Consider the following 22,973-nt stretch of genomic DNA (forward strand, 5'->3'; position numbering starts at 1 on the left):
TCCGGTCTAGTTCTCTGCACCGTGCACCGGTCGGGCGGGCGTGCCAGCGCGTAGCGTCGCTAACATCGCTCGGGTTGCAGCGTGTTGGTGTCGAGCTCTCGACACCTCCTGTTGAGCGTTAGCCAAGACCGCAGAGGCTCCCATCAAACGGTCTCCTGAAAACTGCACTGACGTTCGGCCCGGCCCCGATGTCTTGCAAAAAAAAAAAAAAAAAAACGGTGCACAGGTGCACCATGGGTCGATCCAGAAAACAAAACACATTTCACGCATGATATTTGTAACCATTTCCTGGAGCACTCGCAAAAAAAACAAAAAAAAAAAACACCCTCGTCCACCGCAACTGTCACAGAGCTCCCTCCCCTTAGCCTGTGATGCTTTGCTGAACCATGCTGTTTTGCCTGTTTTAGTCGACGGCCCTGCTTTCGTTCTTACAGAGCAACAACAACTCACCTCTGACCCGGTCAACCCCACGAACACTCAGAACGAGCACGACTGAGCCCCTGAGAACACCAGAACATCTTTTCCTCATGTGTCCCCTCCATATAAAATGTGCTTCTGTCAACCGCCATTGTGCCAAACTGTATATTTTCTTGCTGATTTCCACACGGGCCGCCTGCAGAAATGCACTGACTGCCTCGTTTGCGTCTGCTTTTTTTCTTTCTTTCGTCCAGATCCTAAATCAAAATATTTTATATGACTCTCCATCATGGGTTGAAGAGACAGCCTTTGACAGACACAGGGAGACAGAGCGGAGCGATTGCCACACACACGCTCCGAATTCATACAATATGCCAATAAAACTGCCTGGCTGGAGTTCAACAGAGCCTTACTGATAGCTACACACACACACACACACACACACACACACACAGACAACCCCTTATGAGGAGGCATTATTTGAAATCATCCCAGATTCCTGGGACATGCAGCAATGCCTGTGCATCAACACACAAGGCCGAGGCCGTCGACAGACACCTGGCCATCCAAAGTTCACTTTCACTGGCTGGTGACAGAGGAATAAGCGTGTTTGTTCACACGAGGCTTGAGTAACGTCGCCAGAGGAGCAACATAAATAACCTAGTGTGTGGCTTCGTCTCAATGCCACAGGAATGTCAGCTCCAAGCAGCTTATTAGACCCTTTCAACCCCCCCACCCCCAGGTTTTCTAAACACTCCCAGGAGACTACCCCAAGAAGAAGAACCAAAAACAAATGCCTTACGTTTACTGAAAAAAGATAGATGACTATTCAAATTACTCGCAAATTGTCACAGATGTCTTCTAGTGAGGTAATGTTGAGTGTTTAGGAACCTGCACCCCAACCCACCCCCAATGTGTGCATATATGCAATTTTGTTAATGCCTCATGTGTTTTTCATCTCACATTTATGCATCAAGCAAGGCACACTTCCTTCCAGAACATAAACAACCGAATCCAAAACCCATCTGACCATCTGTCTGCCCATTCTCACCTTGTTGCTTAAGTGTGTTGCTAAGAGTGTTCTTTCAGGCCTGGCATGGCGTGGCACAGCGTGCATCGCACATATTCATCCTCATTGCCGTGAGAGGCCTTGAGACTAGATGACAAAGCTTGGCCATCGCATCGCATCAACTGCTGTCTGTCTTTCTGTCGCAGCACCAAACACGCTCGGCGTAAGAGGATTACGCCGCTTCAAGGTGCGGGGAAAAGACAAAATGGAGGTCAGAGATGGCTCCGAGACGCGCCAGGTTTGTGCTAATCCCCGTATCAAATGTTGATGGTGAGAGTGTCAAAAACACCTGAGGGCCCTCTCAACAGTCTCTCTCTCACTCTCTCTCTCTCCCTCTCTCTCTCTCACTCTCTCTCCCCCTCTTTCCTGCCCTCTCTCTTGCTCCCACACTCTCTCCCTCGTATACAAGTACACACATAAACAAACACATGCACATACACATACACTCACTCACACACACTTGTGCGCACACACTCACAGACACCCCATATATGTACATTCAAAGGCAATGGTTGGCAGCACTCTGCCATGCAGGCATGCAGGCAAGTCTCAAAGACTAATAGCACCCCCTATCAGCTTGTGCGAGGCACCTTCTTCCCAGTACAGAGAGGCAGAGCGAATGGGAGCGTTTAACAAAGCGAGGCCAAACAAAAGATGGCTTCACAGCTTCATTTCAGAAGGCAGGTGGAGAAGACGCCAGCTTCTGTTTCAGCTCTGCGTGTTTGAACTGAGGCCAAGGTGTAAGCACAGCAGCTCCAGGGACAGGTGGGGTGGGACGTTTGAGGAAGGTCAGGAAGGTGCTGGTCTGACCAGATGGAAAAAAAAAACTATGGAGCTATGGAGAGGCCTCTCATTCACTTCCATTATTATTATAGTATGATTCACCACCTAGTCTGTGCCATGTGGTCAGAAGAGAGAGACTCTTCAAATATCAAATGCGCTTCTATATGTATTCACTACATTCAACTCTTTAGTTAAAAAAAATCAAACAAATCATGTTGGTTAAGATAAAAGAACATTAAGGTAAAAGATGTGGAGCATGTATCTATCTTACAGTCTTTGGGTCAAATTGTATAAATATATGGACATTATTATTTTTTAAATATATGGGAGATTATAATATAAAAAATAGGCTTTATAGGCAATGGCTCCATTTGCCATGGACTATTTAAGTTTGAGTATTTATGGCAGGTTGTCCTGTGCACATTCCAAGTGCCTTGGAAATCTGTGCAAAAGTGACATGTTTGACACACAGATTCAACACTAATTAGAGGGGATTTTTTAAACACGTGTGTGTGTGTGTGTGTGTGTGTGTGTGTGCCTGTGCGTAAGGCACCACAAAATAATCCAACATGATTAAATTTAAAGCGGCAATGAGAAATGATACAAAAGCCTTCCTCTGCCATACACACACTCACACTCACACACACATACACACACACACACATACACGCACACACACACACATACACACACACACACACACACACACACACACACACACACACTTGCATTTTGCAAACAGATCCTTCATAGCATACGCTCATACATTCATGCATTTTGCAGAGATCCTTCACAGCAGGCATGTTTTTTTTTATTTACATTCCATAATTTCCCCAATATTCTTTGAAAGAAAGGGTGATGACACAGGCGAACCGGTGTACACTATTTGACTGGACATGTTCAGCTGGCAGCTCTGCCGCAAGGTATTTGGACGAACCTACACACCTGTGAGTTTGCGTGTGAACTGACAGCATGGCATGTCCCACATTTATGGTAAGCCATGAAATATGCAGATATTCCTGTTCTCTCTCCACGGCACTCACAAAGCATGACCTATAGGTCCCACAACCGCAGCTGAGAAAAAAGAGTCACTGTCAAGTGAGCAGGCCTGCTAACAGACATGCTCTGCCCCCAAAAAAATAAAAGGAGGAAAGAAAATTAATAAGCAAATGAGGGCTGTGTGGGGTTTCCCTGTGGACCTCACATCCCCGTGTGTGGTTTAATATATCATGTGAAGTTATGAGAGCTGCCTCTAGGGCTTACCTGGGGGCTTGTGCAAGACTTCTAGATGGTTCTATCAAATGTCCGTTTGTACTGGGTATCGCACGCACACACACACACACACACACACACACACACACACACACACAGAACAGACGCAGAGTGAAGTGCATAAGCACACTTACTCAGACACACAGTCAGAAGTACACTCACACCTATGCGTTCATGCAAACACACACGTAGGCGGATGGCGGATGCATGCACACAACACACACACACACACACACACCAAACAACAGAGAGAGAGAGATAATGCTTAAAATGATCCCTTTCACACACACACATACACACACAAATAAACAAGTCAATTAATTCAAACAATAATGCAAAAGTGCAACGTGTAGCCTATAACACAGACGTCTCAACTCACACACGAACATGAGTGTACTTTTGATTGCCCTGTCAGTGTGAGGTCTTGACCACAGAGGCATGTTGCATATGAAAGGGCAACATAAAAACAGTTTCAGTATCGTCAAACCACTGATATGTTTAGTGATAACACGACCACCCATCCCAGCTACATAGATGATCAAACCTAGTGGGGTCACATTGTAAAATGTAGCCTAGGTGTACCGCGTTTTATGGTGACCGCGTGGTTTAATTATACTTATAAGTTCCCAGTTCATTTGCATCTATTATTGCGTCTATTACTACTGAAATATAAATGAACTGAGACGTTGACTTCAGGTCCGACTTAGAAAGTAGGCATTGTTATAGGCCTATACCGGCTAGGTGGACAATTATGGTGAAGGCCCTAACAATTTAGATGTGAACAAATATCTTGACTTGGACGATGGATTATATTTTTTTCGGTAAGACATTGGCATTTGCAGGTTGCAATTCCTTTGACTAATTAAAATGTACAAGTCAAAATGACATGGAAATCGTTTAGATGGCCGTAATAATATCCCGAGGAGGTTGTGTCATATTGTTTAACTTAAAGATGTTTCATCATAACGCTGGAGTGAAAAACACACAAAAAAAAAACTGTTCAGGGTAAACTATTAAAAGCCACACCGCGTAAATGATTGCATTGCATGTTCAGTGATGGTAGCGTGGCCAATATAAAATGTTCTTAACCCTGCTCAACATGAAACAGATTGGATAAGGATTACATCATGGTTCTGTTATGAATTAGATGGATTACACGACTATGAAATTGAATTTAAGCACGAGAGATTGCTGGGAACGTACTGAAGTTGATGCACCCTTATTGATTTTGAATTCGAAGTTCGGGGCCTCTAAACAAAACAAACGTGCCCAAATAGGCTCTATTAACCAAAACGGTGACACATTGCATAATTGCAACGAATAAAAGCCTATATGATAATTGAGTGACGACATTACTAACTATGGAAAACATTAAAATAGCAAAACAATGTTTGCGTTCTAGCTATATATTAGGCTATTTGCTGTCAATCAAAACATCTGTCCAGCAAAAACAATTCAGGCTACCTGTATACCATTTCGTTTGGTCATAACAACTCAGTGACTGGTATCCCCCTAAAATTGATATTCATGTTTATGATGGAAAGGAGCCCCAATTCAGCTGAACCACAATTCAACACCTCTTGATTCGTGCTCTGTTGATTTAGAGTCACTTGCGAGAATTAACCTATATTCCTCAAAAGTAGGTGAATGAGGCTAGAACAAAACCCTTTCCGATTAAGCCAAAGTAAAACAAAAGTTTTAAAGCTAATGGAAATATCTAGAAAATACTATATTTAAAACGTGCATAAACATGTAGCCTACTATCTTACACAGCATGCGTGCGGTATCTCCCTCTCTCTCTCTCTCTCTCTGTGTGTGTGTGTGTGTGTGTGTGTGTTATAGGACTCTGGCCTACGCATTGTCTTTGCACAGTTGTGCTTACAGTTTGTTTTAAACATTTTGTAAATGTTCCAGTAATCCTTTGCATTATTTTGAGAATCTGCCAATCTAGAAATTAGGGTTATAAACACGTGCCCAGTCAAATGTTGATGCACACGTGAATTGTTTTCAAAACACTAAGGGCCTGTACTCTTTGTTTGCAATTAATTCATATGTCAATTTCTTATAAACGCAAGGTCGTTGTAGGCTACAATGGCCCGTGACATTACAGTATTATTTGTACGTCTTAAGTAGTATGAAGTATAAAGTATGTCTCCTAGCTGTAACGCTTACTAATCTGAATTCACACTATGATTAGTTATTATGATTTGATCTTTGTAATGGAGGAACAAGGCCTAGGTTGACTACTGACATGTGTGTCAAAACAGCCATTTCCTTTGACCTTTTATGTGATACTATTTACACATCTTGTAAATGCTATATGCTTCTACCTCATCTTTACTCCACACATATCTGTTAAGAAAGGTTTATCTGGTAGCTCCTAAATTGTCATTGAGTTTAACTTATTTCGTTACCTAAATTAACAGGCACTGTCGTATGAGACAGAAAATAAAACTTTGATCGATGCGTAAAAACTACCCAGAACTACTGCCATTTGAGGGGTAAAAAGAGATAGGCAAGCCTATATGTTATTTTATGCGAAACATCTCTCTTCCTGTCTCTCCAGCACACATCTCTGATTTGTTAGTTGTGGTTGATGATATATATGCATGATACTCACGTCGTATTGTCTCCCTCTGCGACAAGGATAAGTGCTGTGGGTTCCCCTGCTTACGACGGGACATTGCCCTGGCATTTACACTCGCATCGCCCGGAGACCTGCACTTGAGTCAGCTGCTCCCGTTTCCTCCCCTGTGATTTCCAGTAACTTTTCCGAAATGCTCCAAATGTTTTTCTTTTCTTCGTGGGGAGAGGTTGTTTTTCCCTATTGGTACTATTATACTCAATCAGTTCAATGAAAAAAAGACCTGTCCACTAGAGTCCACCAAGTAAGTCTCGTGGTTTGACGCGTACGCGGTGTCTCACAAAACCGTCTGTTGACCAACAACATGAGCACCTGAACTGAAATCACGGTGCGTAAAAGTCTGGTGAGAGCGATATGTTCCTGGAACGTTGTTTAGGCAAAGTGGAAGCGAAATAACGTGACAGTTATGTCCCAAGTTGATTTGCAACCTCTTTTCTCCACGGAAAAGTGACGAACGAAGTGCGCTTAATTTACACTATTCTCAGAACAATCCTTACAAAACCATGTAGACTACAACTAGTTATCTTCCAGTTGGTTTTTGCATAGATGCCGTACAGTCTTGCTTTTAAAGTCTGTATTAAAATGATTCTAAATTCCAAATTCCTCTGCGCATTTGGAATGCCAAGTGATGGAACCGTTGGCACCGATCTCCATGTGCTCTGGCATCAGTGCGCAGACTTGCAACTCTTCGCTCATGCAGACTCAGACAAGAGGCCGGCGACAATTAAGACACCACCTCCTCTCCAACTCTGTCAAGGTCCACTATTTCTTTAGTTCTTCGCATTAGGCGTGACGAGTCCTGTCTCTGTGGAAGTACCCCGTGCGTGTGTGGCAGGGGTTGCCTCTGAAGAATGGGATGAAATTTAAGTTCAAGTGCGGACGTGACGTTGGGTCGGCGATGAGAGAGACATCACAGCGCGGTGAAGGACTACCGCAGCGCTGGGGGCGACTAGTGGTGGTTCGCGCAGCCATTGGATCACCTGAATTGTATCACAGAAGGCGTGACCGCATGGACACGTCGAAACAAGGAGCGCAGATATTCAGTCATTACAAGCCTCTAGCCTGGGCTTAGGCTACATTTGTATTCAAAATCTCTCACTAATAGACTATTTTTATCCAGTCCAGTTAGGCACTTTGAATCACTGTAATCGCTAAATAATAGTTGAACAGGTTTCCTTTAGAGAATTATCAAATTGCGTGTCGATCTAGCCTAATTTATGATCGACTTCTGTGACACCAAGTTCATAGCAGTAAATTAACCCCCATGCTATTCAGAACTGCCACCCTATTGATACAGTATAGACTTCTGCTTAAAAAGTAATCGGGTTGTTACATTTAGCCTATGTGGCCTAAATGATACTTTTGCTGGCACAATTTACGACGGGCTCTTCGGGAGATGTTAATTAAGGACACCGGTTCTTAACAGAAGGCTACCTTTGTGGAGGTTGACAGCCAAACTGGTACTCTAATGTTTCGCTTGTCTAACCACGTTTATTGAAAGCCACGAGCACCCTCTGTTGGTGTATGTAGCCTATGCCTAGGCTTAGGCTATGTATAATCATCACACGTTTCCCCAGAGAGCGGGAGCGTGTGGCTGTGGTAGGCCATCATCATAATATGAGACGCTGGCAGGGTCATAGATCAATAAAGCTTGTAGGCTTCATACCAATAAAAAAAATCGTTCACATTTACTAATGTTATCCCACGCTTCATCACAATGCCTATTTGGAGGCAATCAGCAAAAATTTCCTTTATTGAATATATCCTTTCTTTTAAATACAGCTCATATTCCCATACGCATTAAACTGCTGAAATGACTTTGCCATTGTTTGTTTATTATTTGCACTGCCTGATGGAGAGGTTCAGATTGCGCTGTAGAAATGCATAACTTTCTATGTTTGCTAGTTTTTCAGATAAGGACTGAGTTTAAATTGAAAGCTGGTGTGTTGAGGTACAATTTCATTCTGCTGTCTCTGAGCCCCATAAAGAGACACGAGCAAAAATAGTTTGTAACGTTTCTGGTGTGCACCAGATAGGCTAGTTTCTCGTGGGCACTAGAATTTCCTCATGAAATTCTGATCACCAGAAAGTTAACTGTGCACTGCACGACACCTTCTGGCCTATTAGAAACGGTGTCTCCTTGTGGCCTACCTGTCAACCCTCTCGTTTTTTCCGGGTTTCTCACGTATTTTAACTTTTCCCACCGTTGTCTTCCCGTTTTAATATTTTCCCCAAAATATCCATATTTTAATAATCTCATAACATTGGCCCTACCATCGGACAGTCTCTGTACTTTTGTTCTGTTGTTACCCATTTGCCCTTCCAGTGAAACAGATGTTTTCAAAGCATCGTTTTGCTTGCTTGAAGGCGACCTTATAGTGATGTTATCAGATAACAGCGTGGTTGTCGTGAGAGCACGATTCAGTGGCGCCTGCATAGTGTAGGCCTATACGGCCGTAGGCTACTGTGCGTACCAGCGGTCTACCATCAGGCTACTCAGTTACGAGTAGAGAAATAGTTTGCCCTGTTTGTATATTCACTCCAAATTGGCCTACCATAACTTCCCAACTCTGCACTGCAGTCCATAAACTGCATGACAGGCTATTTATATTTTTTCTCTAAAATAGCCAAATGCATTTGTTCGACTTGGTACTTGGAACACACACATTTGGTTGCGCAGGAGAGAATGACAGGACACGGGGGCAAAGATGATAGAACTTAAGCCTTTTTAGGGCTGTACAAAGTTTACTGTAGCCAACACTACTTTGTTGGCTACATTATTAGCTGACCAATGCACAAACTTGCAATTGCGAAACGAACGAATACTGCACCCCTTCCAATGTTGGGGGACGAATGTTGATATTTTCCAGTATTTTGGGTGAGAAACCTGGGAAACCTCCCTTATTTTCAATGCTCAATGTTAACATATGCCTTAGAGGCCCTATATAGGGAAGAGAATGCTTTTGCAATATTCATTTTAAATGGCCATGCAAATGCATGGAGATTGGTCTCAACTGCTAGGCTAGGAAATTATGAAAACTTTGTGACACACACACACACAAACGCAGTTGAAAACTTGGCATTAACGTTTCACCCCTTATTGTATGGTAATATGTCGCCCTCTGCTGTAGGCTTATGATAAATGGTCTAGAACTACTTGAAATGGTCACTGAAATGTGCTCCCACGCAGGACGTCTGTCTGTAGTGACGTAAATGTAACATGGCGGCCTCCTTGTTTCGACGGGGACCGATGTGGATGAATAGATGATTCACTCTGATATCAAGATTAGAATAGTTTTGAAAGCAGTCATAACTATCCTGTAAATCCAGAATTCTTTGACGTGAGTACTTTAATACATTATTGTTTTGGTCCGTTTTCATCTCATTTTAGATAAGCTTAGTAATGGCTCGTTAGACTGTAATTTTCCTCCGCAGCTTCGCTAGCCAGCCGGGTAGCTAGCAGGTATTAGCTATATTAGCATATACATATATATGTATATGCCGTCATGGATATCCTAAGATGCGGTGTACTTTCACATTTGTAGTTTGTTGATGTTCGTTGGGCGAAAGACGTATGTTTAGTCCAGATGACATTTGACTTCGTATTGATAATAAGTTAACGTTAATCAACATGGTAGATAGCTAATGTTAGCTACGATGCTAATCTCACAACTTCATGGTGTGTGCTGTCTAGGCAGCAATTTAGTTAGCTCACGAAGGTTATGTCATGAATGTAACGGCTTTTTATTGTAATCATATATTCGTTTCCCATAGATATTGTAGCCTACAGCTTTGTAATACTGCAGGATGATTAAGCTTAGACAGAGAGAGGTTCGTTTGCAATCTGACAATAGCTTTTTGAAATCATCAAGTTAACTTCTAGTAAAGTTTGTCTCCTTGGGTTGGGCAATTGCACTTGGAAAATGATTTGTTGCTCTGTCGTAATAAAGTGGTCTATGACCCATAGCGGTTTCTTGCTAATAGTCAATAGTGATTGTTAGGTTGTTTAGTGTCAGGGTAAGTACCTTAGCTTTAGTTGCTCTTAACGGTTTTTGTCTTACAACCCCTCAACAAACACAGGCCAAGTCTCACGACCCCCTTCTCCCCAACCGGCAAAAAATAGTCTCACTTTGGAAAATATTGCGAGATAGGCTTTTGTGGCGGGGGTAGAAAATGTCTTCTCATAGCATAGTGTTTTTCTGTCACTGGTAAGTTATGCACAGCATCTTCGAGCTCATCATTTCAACAGGCGCAGGTAGAGATTTGAATTTACGTAAACAGTATCCACTTTGGTGGAACATGTGAACTGTAAGCCTACATCTAGGGCTACTTAATATCGCATTTTTAAACATGGTAGTCTAAAAACTTTTAAGAAGAAAATCTTTAATTCAGACTGTAAATCTTTTCGCGAAGACTCCCATGTTTTTGGCGACATTTATGGCAGCAGTCATTTTAAAATCGAATAGTGCCAGGAAACCACTGCCAGATGTGTTTTGATTGGCCCTTATTATTCTGTTTTGACTAGGTGTTGCTGTAATTAATTGCATGAGTCGTTTGTCAGCAACACTTCCCTTCATTAGGAGTGTTGCAAAAAAACAACACAAAAATAATTTACATTGTGTAGGCCTTAACAGTTGCATATCATCTTTGTCTTTTGTCTTTATTGAATGTTAAAAATTATAGACATTTTTTGTGTTTTTTTTTTCCCTCCGCAGAGTCTACTTTCACAGAATCTCTGTCATCCTGAGTCGCCCACGGTGACTGCTTGTCACCAAATGAAGGACAACAAAGAGAACTCTTCTCTTGGGAGTTTTGCAAGCCTGGACCACATAAAGCCATGCTGGTACTGGGACAAAAAGGACCTGGCCCACACCCCGTCCCAGTCAGAGGGCCTCGACCCAGCCACAGAGGCCCGGTATCGGAGAGAAGGGGCTAGGTTTATTTTCGACGTGGGCACTCGGCTTGGCTTGTATCCTGTCATGTTGTACAATGTGTTTGCAGTTAATTTTTTGAGCTGTTTGGCTTTTCTCAGCAATGTTTTAGTCTGGTTTTAAATGGGAGCTTAGCTTATGCTTTAGCATTTCTCTTTATCATGCTATTTGTGCAAATATCTCTTAGTAAAACTAGCTATTTTAATGATCCATGGAAATGTCAGAAATGTGTTTTAGTCCTTAACATCTTGCCAGACACTATGATACCCTGGCAACAGGCATCATATACTTCCATCGCTTCTACATGTTTCACTCTTTCAAGCAGTTTCCCAGATATGTAAGTGATGTTCTAAATGCTTCCACACAAGCATATTACTCTCAAATGTATTGATGAGCACACACACATCTTCACTGTCATCACTCACATACATCATACATACAGTACTCTGCTTGCAATAGTAAGTCCCTGCCCCCCCCCCCCCCCCCCCCCCCCCCCTACATACACAGCACATTATTTCATCAGGAAGCTTCTCCAACACACATCCCCAACATACTTACAGCACACTGCCCCCCCCCCCCCCAAATACACAGCACATTGTCTCATGAGGAAGCTTCCCCAACACACATATTGCACAATGCCCTCTCCCCACATACACAGCACACTATCCCATCTCCCCTGTCATCCCCCCAACACACACACCAAGACCCCTGGCAGTTGGGCCGTGGATCTGCCCAAGGTTTCTTCCTTGGTAAGGGAGTTTTTCCTTGCCCCTGTTGCTCTTGGGTGCTCAATCCTCCCCCACCTTTTTTATGCAGCCCTTGCCACTTAATCTACTAAACCCCTCTTCTACTGCACTCTTTATCCCCCCCCCCCCCCCATTAATGCACAAATAGGCTGACACCAGACATAATTTCACTGCATTTCTTACTTCCAGTAACTATATGCATGTGACAATAAACTTCCTTGTATCCTTGAGTAATAACCAAACCTTTTTCTTGGATCTCTGTAGGTGACCGGTGCTTGTTGCCTCTTCTTAGCCGGTAAGGTGGAGGAGACCCCAAAGAAGTGCAAAGACATCATCAAAACGGCTCGCAGTCTGCTCAATGACGTGCAGTTTGCTCAGTTCGGAGATGATCCAAAGGTGAACAGTGAATTTCAATTGATTTGTGCTCTTCTAGTGGTAGTATAAGGACATACGCATATGCAAAAAACTTAAGCATGTTTTGTGTGAGATATTTCTATGATTTTTAACTGCTGTTTCACTATCAGGAAGAAGTGATGGTGTTGGAGAGGATATTGCTGCAGACAATTAAGTTTGACTTGCAAGTGGAGCATCCCTACCAGTTTCTCCTTCGCTATGCCAAACAACTTAAAGGTATGACCAGTGTTGTGCTTGTGTGATTTATGACACTGAACTTGTTCATTTGTTAATAACAAGACCACTGTGTAGTTATAACTCACTTGCTTTTCTTTATTTATTAGGAGACAAAAATAAAGTACAGAAGTTGGTTCAGATGGCGTGGACATTTGTAAATGATAGGTAAAAATGACTGTCTTGTACCCACTTGTTCTCACTATACAATGGTTGTGGATGATGAATGTTTATCTACCAACTTCTAATTGGTAGATAAAAAGTTAATGTTAACCAACATGGTAGATATAACATGGTAGATATCCTTTCTATATCTCACAAGAGATAAACGAGCCCTTATTGAGATCTCCCCTTAGGAGAAATAAGGAGTAATGAGAGTAAGATTGAGAAGACAAAATCAAATTTAAACTTGACTTGGGCTGAGACAAGAGGAGAGCTATTTCTCAGGAGTTCAAATTAACAAGAAAATGCCAAAATTATGTTGAAATTAAGCTTAATGTTTTGGAAAACTAGAATAGACAAATTAGAGACTTCATTTCAAATGTACTTTCCTATAAGAAGCTAACATTAGCTACCATGCACACAACTTCACAGCATCATGGTGTGGACAGTCACATATAAAGTTTGTACTTTGTTCCTCGCTTTTGTAACATGGCTCTGTTGCCACCCCCCCCCCCCCCACCCCCCTTCTCCCGATCCTCCAGCCTGTGCACCATGCTGTCCCTCCAGTGGGAACCGGAGATCATTGCGGTAGCCGTCATGTATCTGGCAGGCCGCCTGTGCAAGTTTGACATCCAGGAGTGGACGTCCAAGCAGTCCTCTCGGCGCTGGTGGGAGCAGTTTGTCCAGGACGTGCCTGTGGAGCTGTTGGAAGGTATAGCTGTGGCAGGGAGAACATTTTTACTAAAGGCGCTCGCTCGCTCGCTCACTGCGCCAAACTTACGGCAACAAACATCCAGCAGAACCCAACAGCTGGGTCAGTGTGCACCATCAGTCTGTTTGTTGGTCTTAGTTGGATGGAGTTGTTCATGTGGAGTTTGACATGTCCAGGAGTCTTATTTTTAACTAGAGTGCATTTTTGAGAAAATGCTAATTGTGACGGACGGATATATCCATAGCCCCCAAGCTGTGGAATTCACTGCCAGACTACATGAGACATTGTGACTCAATTACTGACTTTAAAAGCACACTTAAAACATATCTCTTCAAGATGGCTTATGGACTGACTGACTGATTTTTACTTTTTTATTTTTACTTTTAATTTATTTTTTTGAGATGACTATAATTTTACAACCTTTTTTTTTGTTTATTTGTCAAGTCAAGTCAAGTCAAGTTTATTTATATAGCACATTTCATACACAGAGGTCATTCAATGTGCTTTACATAAACAAAACCAAACGATAATAACAAATAAAAGCATAGAAGGGCAATATAGTCAAAGAATAGTTAAAAGGTAAAGATCATAATAAAAAATTGACCTTGGGTGACATGAAAGGCGCTCTAAATAAAATTTATTATTATTATTATTATTATTATTATTATTATTATTATTATATCCGGGCGCAAGTCTCGCTACGTGTGTCACATTGCTTTTCGTGACTTTGTTTGCCGCATTATGCTTGTATATTAATTCGCCAAAGTTTGAATGAGCTGTTACGCAACAGAGTTACAAATGAGCTATCTGACAGATGTTCAGAGCATAGCAACATAGTAACATAACTGACACGGATTTGATTTCAGTGATGATGGCACACTGAAGAAGAGTTCTCTGTGGGGCTGAAACGATTACTTGAGTAACTCGAATAATTCTATTACAAAAAAATGAATGGGTCAAATTCTCTGCCTCGAGGCTTCGTTTAAATCCTATCACTTGGGTTATATTGCCTGCTCAGCTCAGGGACCATTGTTTCACACGGACTGTTATTACTGACGTGCACACCATTTTCAGAATTAAGTTGTTAAGACAAGAATGAGAGCTAAGAAACCGTGCGTAAAAGGCAGAGAATGTACAACGTTTTGGGTTGCTCTGCTGTTTTGAATAAGAAATATGTTGCAATAGAAGGGCATATAACGGGTTCAGTATAGACAGACATACAAGACACTTACTCGGATCCTATTCGGACACGGTGTGAGCTGAAAGCATCCAGTTGTTAAAACCAGCTCACCAAGCATAGCAAGGCATCGTAAACATTGATGTTATGATTTAATGTAGCTAGAATGTACAGTATTTGTAGTGGCTGTAGTCTAATGTTGTGAGTCAATATGTTCAGTTGTGGAACCAAGTAGTAAATTAATTCATGTTAAATTGCAAGTGAGCAATACACCAAAGAACTTCTTATCACACACTCATCTGGTCTCTCTCTGTCTCTCCCCCTCTCGCCCGTGCGCGCACACACACACACACACACACTCACACTCCATTTATCCACACTCCACTTATCTCACCAAATAGGCCTACCTCAGAGATACTTATTATAAGTTATTTGGTAGTAATGGTAAATGCTGCAGATGCACAAATCTACATAAAACAAATATATTCATTTACTTTGAAGTGAGTAGGGCTAGTTTACAGCATGACATTTGTTGTGCATATTAATAAAAAAAAATGAGTTGATTACTCGATTAATCAATGAAATAATCGATAGAATACTCGATTCCAAAAAGAATCGATTGCTGCAGCCCTAGTTCTCTGGCTGAACACTGTCTGGCCTAACACTAGTGGTCCTGAATTATATCTTGTAGATCACCTGTGATTCCCTTCTCTCTCCACCAGATATCTGTCACCAGATCCTGGATCTATACTCACAGGGCAAGCAGCCCATCCCCCAGCAGCCCCCAGACCCGGAGAAGGGGAAGGCCTCTGCACCGTCCCCGGGCCCCCCACCTATCCAAGCGCCACCCACCCTCCCACCCGCGCCACCCCCGCCCAAGAAGGCATCTCCCCAGGCCAGCCCGCAGCGCCAGCTCAAACGGCCACACGTCAATACAGTACAGTTCCGCCTGCTGCCCTCCTCTCTCCCACAGCCTGCCGCTGTGTGTCTCATCCATCTAGTCTCTCTCATACTCTCTTTTTCTCTCATACTCTCTTTCTCTCATGTCTCTGAGAGCCCTAATTTAAAGGGGCGAAGTACAGAGCTATTTTGCAAATTTAATTCCATGAGCAAAATGAGCAGCTCCTCCATACTACTACACACCACATGATGCACTTCATGCACAAGATGCGTTGCTCGTTGCCTGCCTTTGCGTGTTGTTTTCATTAGGGCCGCCTGTCTCTCTTATGGCACACCAAACCTTCTGTTAGTGTTTTTGTGCTCGTTATTCTCTTTCTCTTTCCCTCTCTTTCCCCCTCCCTCTTTTTTTTTTTTGTTTGCAAAATGACAAATTTATTTGCCAGGATATTACATATTACATGGCAGTATGATCGATGGATGTTGCAGACTTGTTCACTGGAGCTTCTTCAATCAGTTAGTCATTACGATGTCCACTTTGTCTTTTCACAGATATCCCCTAAAGAAGAATCAAAAACTGCAGGTGAACACTTTTTACCCTTTTAACCACTGATTATGTGCCATCACAAAATCATCTATCAAGCAATTTTTACTTATAGTGCACCTTTTGTGCAAAATTGCGCTGCAAAGTGCTGAACACTTAAGCATCAACAGACATCAAGACATCATGAGAGCCAAAAACAAGAACAACATTTCTGAAAATTATTTTGAGAGTGAACGATCAAGACATGGCAAATGGACAACATAGATAGAATAATAAAAAATGAAGTTTTAAATGGATAACAGAAAATAAAAGATCAGCGCAAAGCTAGGCTAGAAAGGCATGTCTGAAGTATAAAAGATCAGCGCAAAGCTAGGCTAGAAAGGCATGTCTGAAGTATAAAAGATAAGCGCAAAGCTAGGCTAGAAAGGCATGTCTGAAGTATAAATGGGTGTACTAAAAGTGTTGTAAAGGGACGACAGGTGTTATGTGAGCTCTCTCTGGTCTTGTTTAAAACCCATGCTGCAGCATTTTGTATGATCTGAAGCCTATTAATAGTTTTCTTGGTAGACCAGAAAGAAGAGCCTGCTGATGCTAAAAGCGCTTTTCTGCATCTGCATGTGAAAGAAGTTGCTGTACTTTTGCAATGTTTTGGAGGTGATAAAAGGCATATTTACTGACAGAGCAGATATGTGATTCTAGGTTCAAATCTGGCTCCAGGAGGTTTTTTGCAAGGGGCTTGGCATTTAATGTGAAGGATTTAAAGCTGGCACTCTCTCAGGCTCTCTGGGTTTTGCTCTAACACCTCAGTTATATCTTTCTTTCATATCTTTGTTTACCGGTAGTTGTAGGAAATTATGAGACATCATCAACAAGCGAATACATTTGGTCAATTCCCTGAGCCTGATGATGGGTGCTTAACTCATGGAGTGATTGGGAAATGTAGAGTTATGTTTCATCCGCATAACTCTGATTGGGAAATGTAGAGTTATGTTTCATACGCTTAACTCTGATTGGGAAATGTAGAGTTATGTTTCATCCGCATAACTCTGATTGGGAAATGTAGAGTTATGTTTCATACGCTTAACTCTGATTGGGAAATGTAGAGTTATGTTTCATACGCCTAACTCTGATTGTCATAATGATAATCTATTACTTTGCTCCTTTTTCTACAATGTGGGTGTGTTTATTAACAAGAAGCTGAAGTCGCTAATGGTGTGTAATATGTCATCTTTTAAACCTGCAGAGCAAGTTGGCAGCAAAATTCCACGTCTTGAGAGTCCCATGCCCCCCCTGCCAACCACTCAGCCCCCACCTGGTGAGTACTATTTTAGCAGCTTTGGAACCCCTGACATTGGAAATGGATCTAGAACATCAGGCTGGTCCGCTGCTTCTCACCTGTATTTCATTGGATCAGTCGTTGTTGTGCTTACATTATTCAGTTTTTCACTCATGCCTTATCTGGTTGAGTGCCATTCTCTTCTATTCAATTCCATTGGATGTTAGCCAAATGCTGCTCAGACAGTCCTTTTATCTGTTTTGGTGGTTTGATTGTGTTGAAGTGGCTAGAGTTTGTTCTTGCCCTAGCTTAGATTCTCTTGCCAACCTCTGCAACTTCCAGAATAGAAGTAACTGCATTGCACTAAAAACATGTCTTACTAAGGGTTAGGGATAGATCTGTGGGTTCTACTCCTCCAGACACACTTAATGGGTTTCAAAAATAATCTATTCAGCCAGTAGAGGGCGCCCTGTCACAGCAAGTGGCTTATGATGAGGCTGAAACAGTTGAGTGAGTTGACAAACTTGAATATCAGGTACCATTGACAACTTTAGAAGTGAGAAAGAAAACCTCTAAATGTAGGTCTACATTTAATCAAATTATGTTTTAGAAATAATATTAATATATGGAAATACAAAATGCTCTCTTCTTGGATGTTTTACAGGCAAAGCAGTTTGTCTTATATAGTCTTGTTTCTGAACTTGAACCAGGCTGTTTTCTATTTAAGTTAAGTTCAGGTTTTTGGGAGGTGGACCTCTTTTATTTTGTTTTTACAAATGGGCTCTCTAATTTTTGCACAGCAATGCCACATTCAAAGGAAATATGCATTCTTTCATGCAGGTGTATCACTAAAATAGTACAGACATATCTGCAGTAAAAGTGTTTCTGCAGGTGCACCCTGTTTCAAAGAATAGGACGTTTTATACTCTGGGAAAATCATGTGTTTCATCTATCCGCAGACTGTATTATAGGAGTTTTTCCACCACAAAATTGAGCAGAACCAGGGTTTTTAGATGCATAGAGAATTGCATAGAGAATTGCCCAGGTCTAGTTCACAGCCACAAGTGGAGAGAATCTGAGCGCGTTCAAATTGTGAAAGACGAGTCAAGGCAAGTATTGCCTAAAAACAACAAGCAGGTAACGTTCAGTAAAAGTTCTCTGTGAAGTAGACACCTTAACCGTGAAACGTGGTAGGCTAACATAGTATAAAAATCTGGTTTGAATTCTCCCACCTGTTGTGACAGTCCAGTAAATACAGACTGCAGCTCCTCACCTTAGGGGGCTACGCAGGGAGCATGCAAATCCTCATGGACATCCAGTACGCACATGTGAAAGAAATAAATGCATCAATAAGATCCCCAATAAGAGCAAGTGTTTTGTCATATTGTCAACACTGGTTGTGTATGTTATTTCCACACCCACCCCCCAGTTCATCACTGCCTCAGCCTAATTTTCGCCCAGGAAAAAACCCTCACAGCCTGTGTGCAGGAACCATCCCTATAGGACCTTGATCAGGATCAACACTAGATAAGGGCGCTCTGCAATAAACTAGTCCTCTTTTTAGCGATAGTGAGCATCTGAAACCGAGAAGAAACATCATCCAATCTGCCAGAGAGATCAAGCTCACAGAATGCTGCACTGCAAGTCCCTTTCACGAGCCTCACCAGCCAGATTCACCCATCAAGCTTCCATGGCTCAATGAAAAAGCTTGTATCAAAGTGGCATAATATTCAGAATATGATGACTCTGATTATGGCAGAAGAGTTCTGTCACTGCCCTCCGTCATGCGGGCATGCTATCACTGCAATGGATGGGCATGATTGCTGTGTGGCATGCCGGGGCACTGAACAAGTCTGGGCTGATCTCTGCCTTTCTGCCTTCTGCCTGCACTGTGCTGCGATGGAGCAAATCCTCCTCAGTTCCAGTGAGGGGTTAGGTGCCTTGCTTAAGGGCACTTCAGCTGTGCCTACTGGTCGGGGTTAGAACCGGCAACCCTTCCGGTTACAAGTCCGAAGCACTAACCAGTAGGCCACGGCTGTGCCAAATTGTTGTGGCCTGTGAAGTTTTTGATGAAATCCATTATGGCTGCCGTTGCTCTGATGCTAACCATGTGTCATCTTTGGGACCTTCCAAGATATAACCAGGATGTAGAATTTTATTTTCAATGCAAACAAATCAATAGGTATTTGCAAAAATTCATTCCCTACTTATTGCATTCCCTACTTATTGCAGCACCCCCTAGAGGCCAGATGAGGCTAATTTTCTAGTGTGTCCTGACAATCTGAATTATGAGGGCACTGTCACAATGAGAGCTGTGGTATATGTGTTCCAATTGATTAACCTCTAGTGAACTCGACCGAAAGAGAATGTATGGTTATGAACATAACCTCGGTTTTCTGAAGATGTTACATCTTCCAAGGGTGGATAGGTATCCAGCATCTGAGGAGCTGTTGCCATGAAGGATCTTTCATAACTGCAGAATAGGCCCAATCTAGTGACTAGCTGTCAGCAATCTGATTAATGTATTAGCCATGATGATTCAACCTGCCGGTGCTTGGCTTGACAACTTATCACTTATGTGAGAAAGCAAACCAGGGCGTGGCCGTGTGCTTGCTGGTGAGTTTTACTGCCCTGACTCACAGTGTAATGAATGTAAAAAAGTAGTAGTTGTCGGTAGACCTTCCATATCAAGTTTCTATGCGTGAGCAATCACTACTTGCCAATGGCGTCAGACTAGTAGCATGCTTGTCATTTTAACAGAAGTGTGTTTCCACGTGAGGGGTGGATTTTCTCAGTTGATTGTTAGCCCAGCCTTGTGTATTCAGACACTCTTTTGAGGCTAAATTTAAAACTAATCCTGTCTATAGTCAACATTACCTGTGAGCTTACACAAGCTATGGTAGCAACACGACAGGGTTCTCCTATTTTGAGGGTGACTTGTAGTATCTTAATAATTAGTGTAAAGGCTGCAGGGTGCTGCCTGTATTGTTGGAAAGTCAAAGTGTCTCTACGTGTGATCCTAAAGTTACAGTAGAACAGTGGTATTCAGAGTTGATTTTGCATCTGCACAGAGCTAAAATGAATGCAACACAATAATTTTGTGAGCTACTGTAAATAAGAAGCTCTGAAAGCTAAGGACTTGGCTCCCATACAATGGGAGACCATGGCTACAGATGGCTACAGATCTGAATTTGTGCACAGATTTTGAAAAAATAAGTTGGTTAAAACTAAAGCTAGTTTGTGATCATGTAGTAACTTTTATTTCAGTTTATTCATGGACTATACTACAAAAATGGCCTTTGTGGTCTCATGGTCTTTTCTGTGGTGTATTTGTATTGTACAGAGCAGACAAGCAGTCATAACAAACCTAACCAGACTGTTGTGAAAGATCACTATTCAACCTGAACAGCATGAGCAGCAATAAAATTCTCAATTGTAACGAACTGACATCGCTCATGTCAGTGTTTCCCAGAGAACTGAATTCCATTTGTCGTGGTTGGTTTGCAGAATTAACTTGAATGCAACAGTTTTTAACAAATTAGCACAGCGTGGTTATGATGCTAACCAGATTCAAGCACAATTTAGTACAACCTGGAAAATCATTGTGTGGTGGTCAATGTTGATATTGTGGTGGGCCGCCACAAATAAGTCAATGTATGGGTAACACTGCATGTACATGCACTCAGCAGAAAGACCACATGCTGTAATTAATCTCTTGCATTCTGTGTGTTTGTGTTTGGTGTTTGTGTGTGTGTGTGTGTGTGTGTGTGTTTGCAGAGCGTAAGGCCCCACCTGCAGCCCCAGCGCCCCCAGTGGAGGCTGAGCCGGCGGCCTCGAGCGAATGCGTGGACCTGCCCAAAGGGCCGCCTCCCCCACCCCACGTAGCTCCACCGCCCCTGCCGCACCGCCCCCCGCCCCCACCCCCCTCCAACACCTACATCATGGGCATGTCCACCTCCAGCTCTTACATGTCGGGCGAGGGCTTCCAGAGCCTGCAGTCCATGATGAAAACCGAGGGGCCCTCGTACGCCCCCATGCCCCCTAACTACGCACCGCCCATGCCCTCCATGCCCTACCACCCGCACGCCTACCCACCCCCCAATCCGCCCCCACCGGGGCCACCACCCCCTACATCCTACCCTCCGCCTAACTTGCCCCCTCCCTCCCCTGCCTACCCCCCGCCCGGGTACAACCACAACTACCCTCCGCCGCCCCCCCGGATGCCGCCCAGTCATGCGGGGCCCCCGCCAGGCATGGGCCTTCCTCCGACTGGGTACCCACCCCCGCCGGTGCCCCAGTCCCAGGTGCCTCTGCCGCCCCCTGGCATGCCCCCGGTGCCCGGGATGACTCGTGGGGCATGGATGAGATGAGATGAGAAGAGAAGAGAGCGGCGCAGCTCAAAGGGAGCAGGTGAGGTTGGCCACCAGTCGAGCAACCAGCCTGCACCCACCAGTGGAAATACTGTTTTGTTCAAAGACAGTTGCACAGGATCAACAGACCACAAACATTAACTTTAACCATACCAACAGGGCAAAAGTGAACTTTCTAGAACCAAGCCCAACAGTGAACACTGGGATCGCACACACTCACACACACACTCACACACACACACACACACACACACACACGCACGGCGTCACCATAGAGCGTCATGGATGACCGTCTTTATTGTTTTTTTTTTCTTTTTCTTTTTTTTTGACCATGGAACGTTGCCGGCATGTCCATTGACGAGTTATTGTCATTTCATGTTTTAGAAACGTGTGGAGAAAAAAAAAATCTAATGGAAGTATGTTTGCTCCATGTGTAAAATGCTTTACCTTTTCTGATCTTAGTTTGCTACCTTAGAACTTTTATGTATGTGCTTCATTAAGTACCATATCACCCTTTCCCCCCTAAATATTTCACCATCTTTTTGCTTCTCTGTTCTTGCTCATGCGTCCAGGGTACGGAAGCGCAGATGTACTGTAGCTAGTCTACTATTCGGAAGTCCTTTTGGTCGTCTCACATTTTCATTAACAGTTGAAACACTGTAAAACACTGAGGCATGTACTTTTTTTCTCTCCATCTCTTGTAAATATGATCTCTGAAAATCAGACGAGTCATCCTTTTTTATTAGCTAGTGGTATTTTCCATACGTGCCTTAGGAATAGGATGTAATGGCATAGGTAGGCAGCCTGCAGAACCCCTCTGATCCTCCCCTGCACACAGGATGTCCTGCTTATGTGATTTCTGTGGCACTTGGGATAATTAAAAATGACGATTTTTTTTGTTTTCCTCCTTTTGTTATGTCTGGTTTGTGGTGTGATTAGTTGTTTTGGTGTTTACCTGTTTCTCTTATGTGCCGCTGTTGTTGTGTCTGCCGGGCCACAGCCAGGTAATCTCATTGGAAAGGTGTGGGAAAGTTCAGGCGTTTCCAGACGCAACAAGCAGCTTAGCTTGTTCTCCACAAGGCCACAAACACGTAGGGCACGTATGCAGAGAATTGAAAACACGTGGGGTTGCCTTCTAATATAGTGAACAGTAAGGGCTTCATGTTCTGCAGTTATGCAATTAGTCATATGGGATGGAATTTGCATGGGCATCTTTAGTCATATGGGATGGAATTTGCATGGGCATCTTTAGTCATATGGGATGGAATTTGCATGGGCATCTATAGTAACTTTGCTAGTGGAATATACCAGCATAAATTCACTTCATTTGGTTTTTTAAAAATCTG

The 22,973-nt window shown here is 42.9% G+C and overlaps 2 protein-coding genes across 4 annotated transcripts in view; one reads left to right on the forward strand and one right to left on the reverse strand.

Annotated features, from left to right (window-relative positions):
- The window catches only part of bcl11bb (BAF chromatin remodeling complex subunit BCL11B b), a 31,061-nt gene extending 23,859 nt beyond the window's left edge, over window positions 1–7,202 (reverse strand). Inside the window, exon 1 of one of the 2 annotated variants that reach the window (XM_042096508.1) lies at window positions 6,162–7,202. In XM_042096508.1, coding sequence (XP_041952442.1) covers window positions 6,162–6,225 — 64 coding nt within the window. In that variant the 5' untranslated portion in view covers window positions 6,226–7,202. The remainder of the gene's footprint in view (window positions 1–6,161) is intronic. The other variant, XM_042096509.1, reaches the window with a different exon arrangement.
- A 2,187-nt stretch (window positions 7,203–9,389) lies between these two features.
- Window positions 9,390–22,531, forward strand: ccnk (cyclin K). Of its 2 annotated transcripts, XM_042096512.1 has the most exons (12): window positions 9,390–9,526; window positions 10,266–10,393; window positions 10,901–11,154; window positions 11,372–11,453; window positions 12,127–12,258; window positions 12,387–12,492; window positions 12,600–12,657; window positions 13,194–13,363; window positions 15,263–15,477; window positions 15,990–16,020; window positions 17,225–17,296; window positions 21,035–22,531. In XM_042096512.1, exons 3-12 carry the CDS (start codon window positions 10,961–10,963, stop codon window positions 21,625–21,627), a joined length of 1,653 nt encoding a protein of 550 aa, XP_041952446.1. In that variant the 5' UTR covers window positions 9,390–9,526; window positions 10,266–10,393; window positions 10,901–10,960; the 3' UTR covers window positions 21,628–22,531. The 2 variants fall into 2 exon arrangements, with proteins under 2 accessions (XP_041952446.1, XP_041952444.1); XM_042096510.1 differs by lacking the exon at window positions 10,266–10,393.
- Window positions 22,532–22,973: the final 442 nt, after the last annotated feature.

The sequence above is a fragment of the Alosa sapidissima genome, chromosome 6 (genome assembly GCF_018492685.1).
Source record: "Alosa sapidissima isolate fAloSap1 chromosome 6, fAloSap1.pri, whole genome shotgun sequence".
In the NCBI taxonomy this organism is placed as follows: domain Eukaryota; kingdom Metazoa; phylum Chordata; class Actinopteri; order Clupeiformes; family Clupeidae; genus Alosa; species Alosa sapidissima.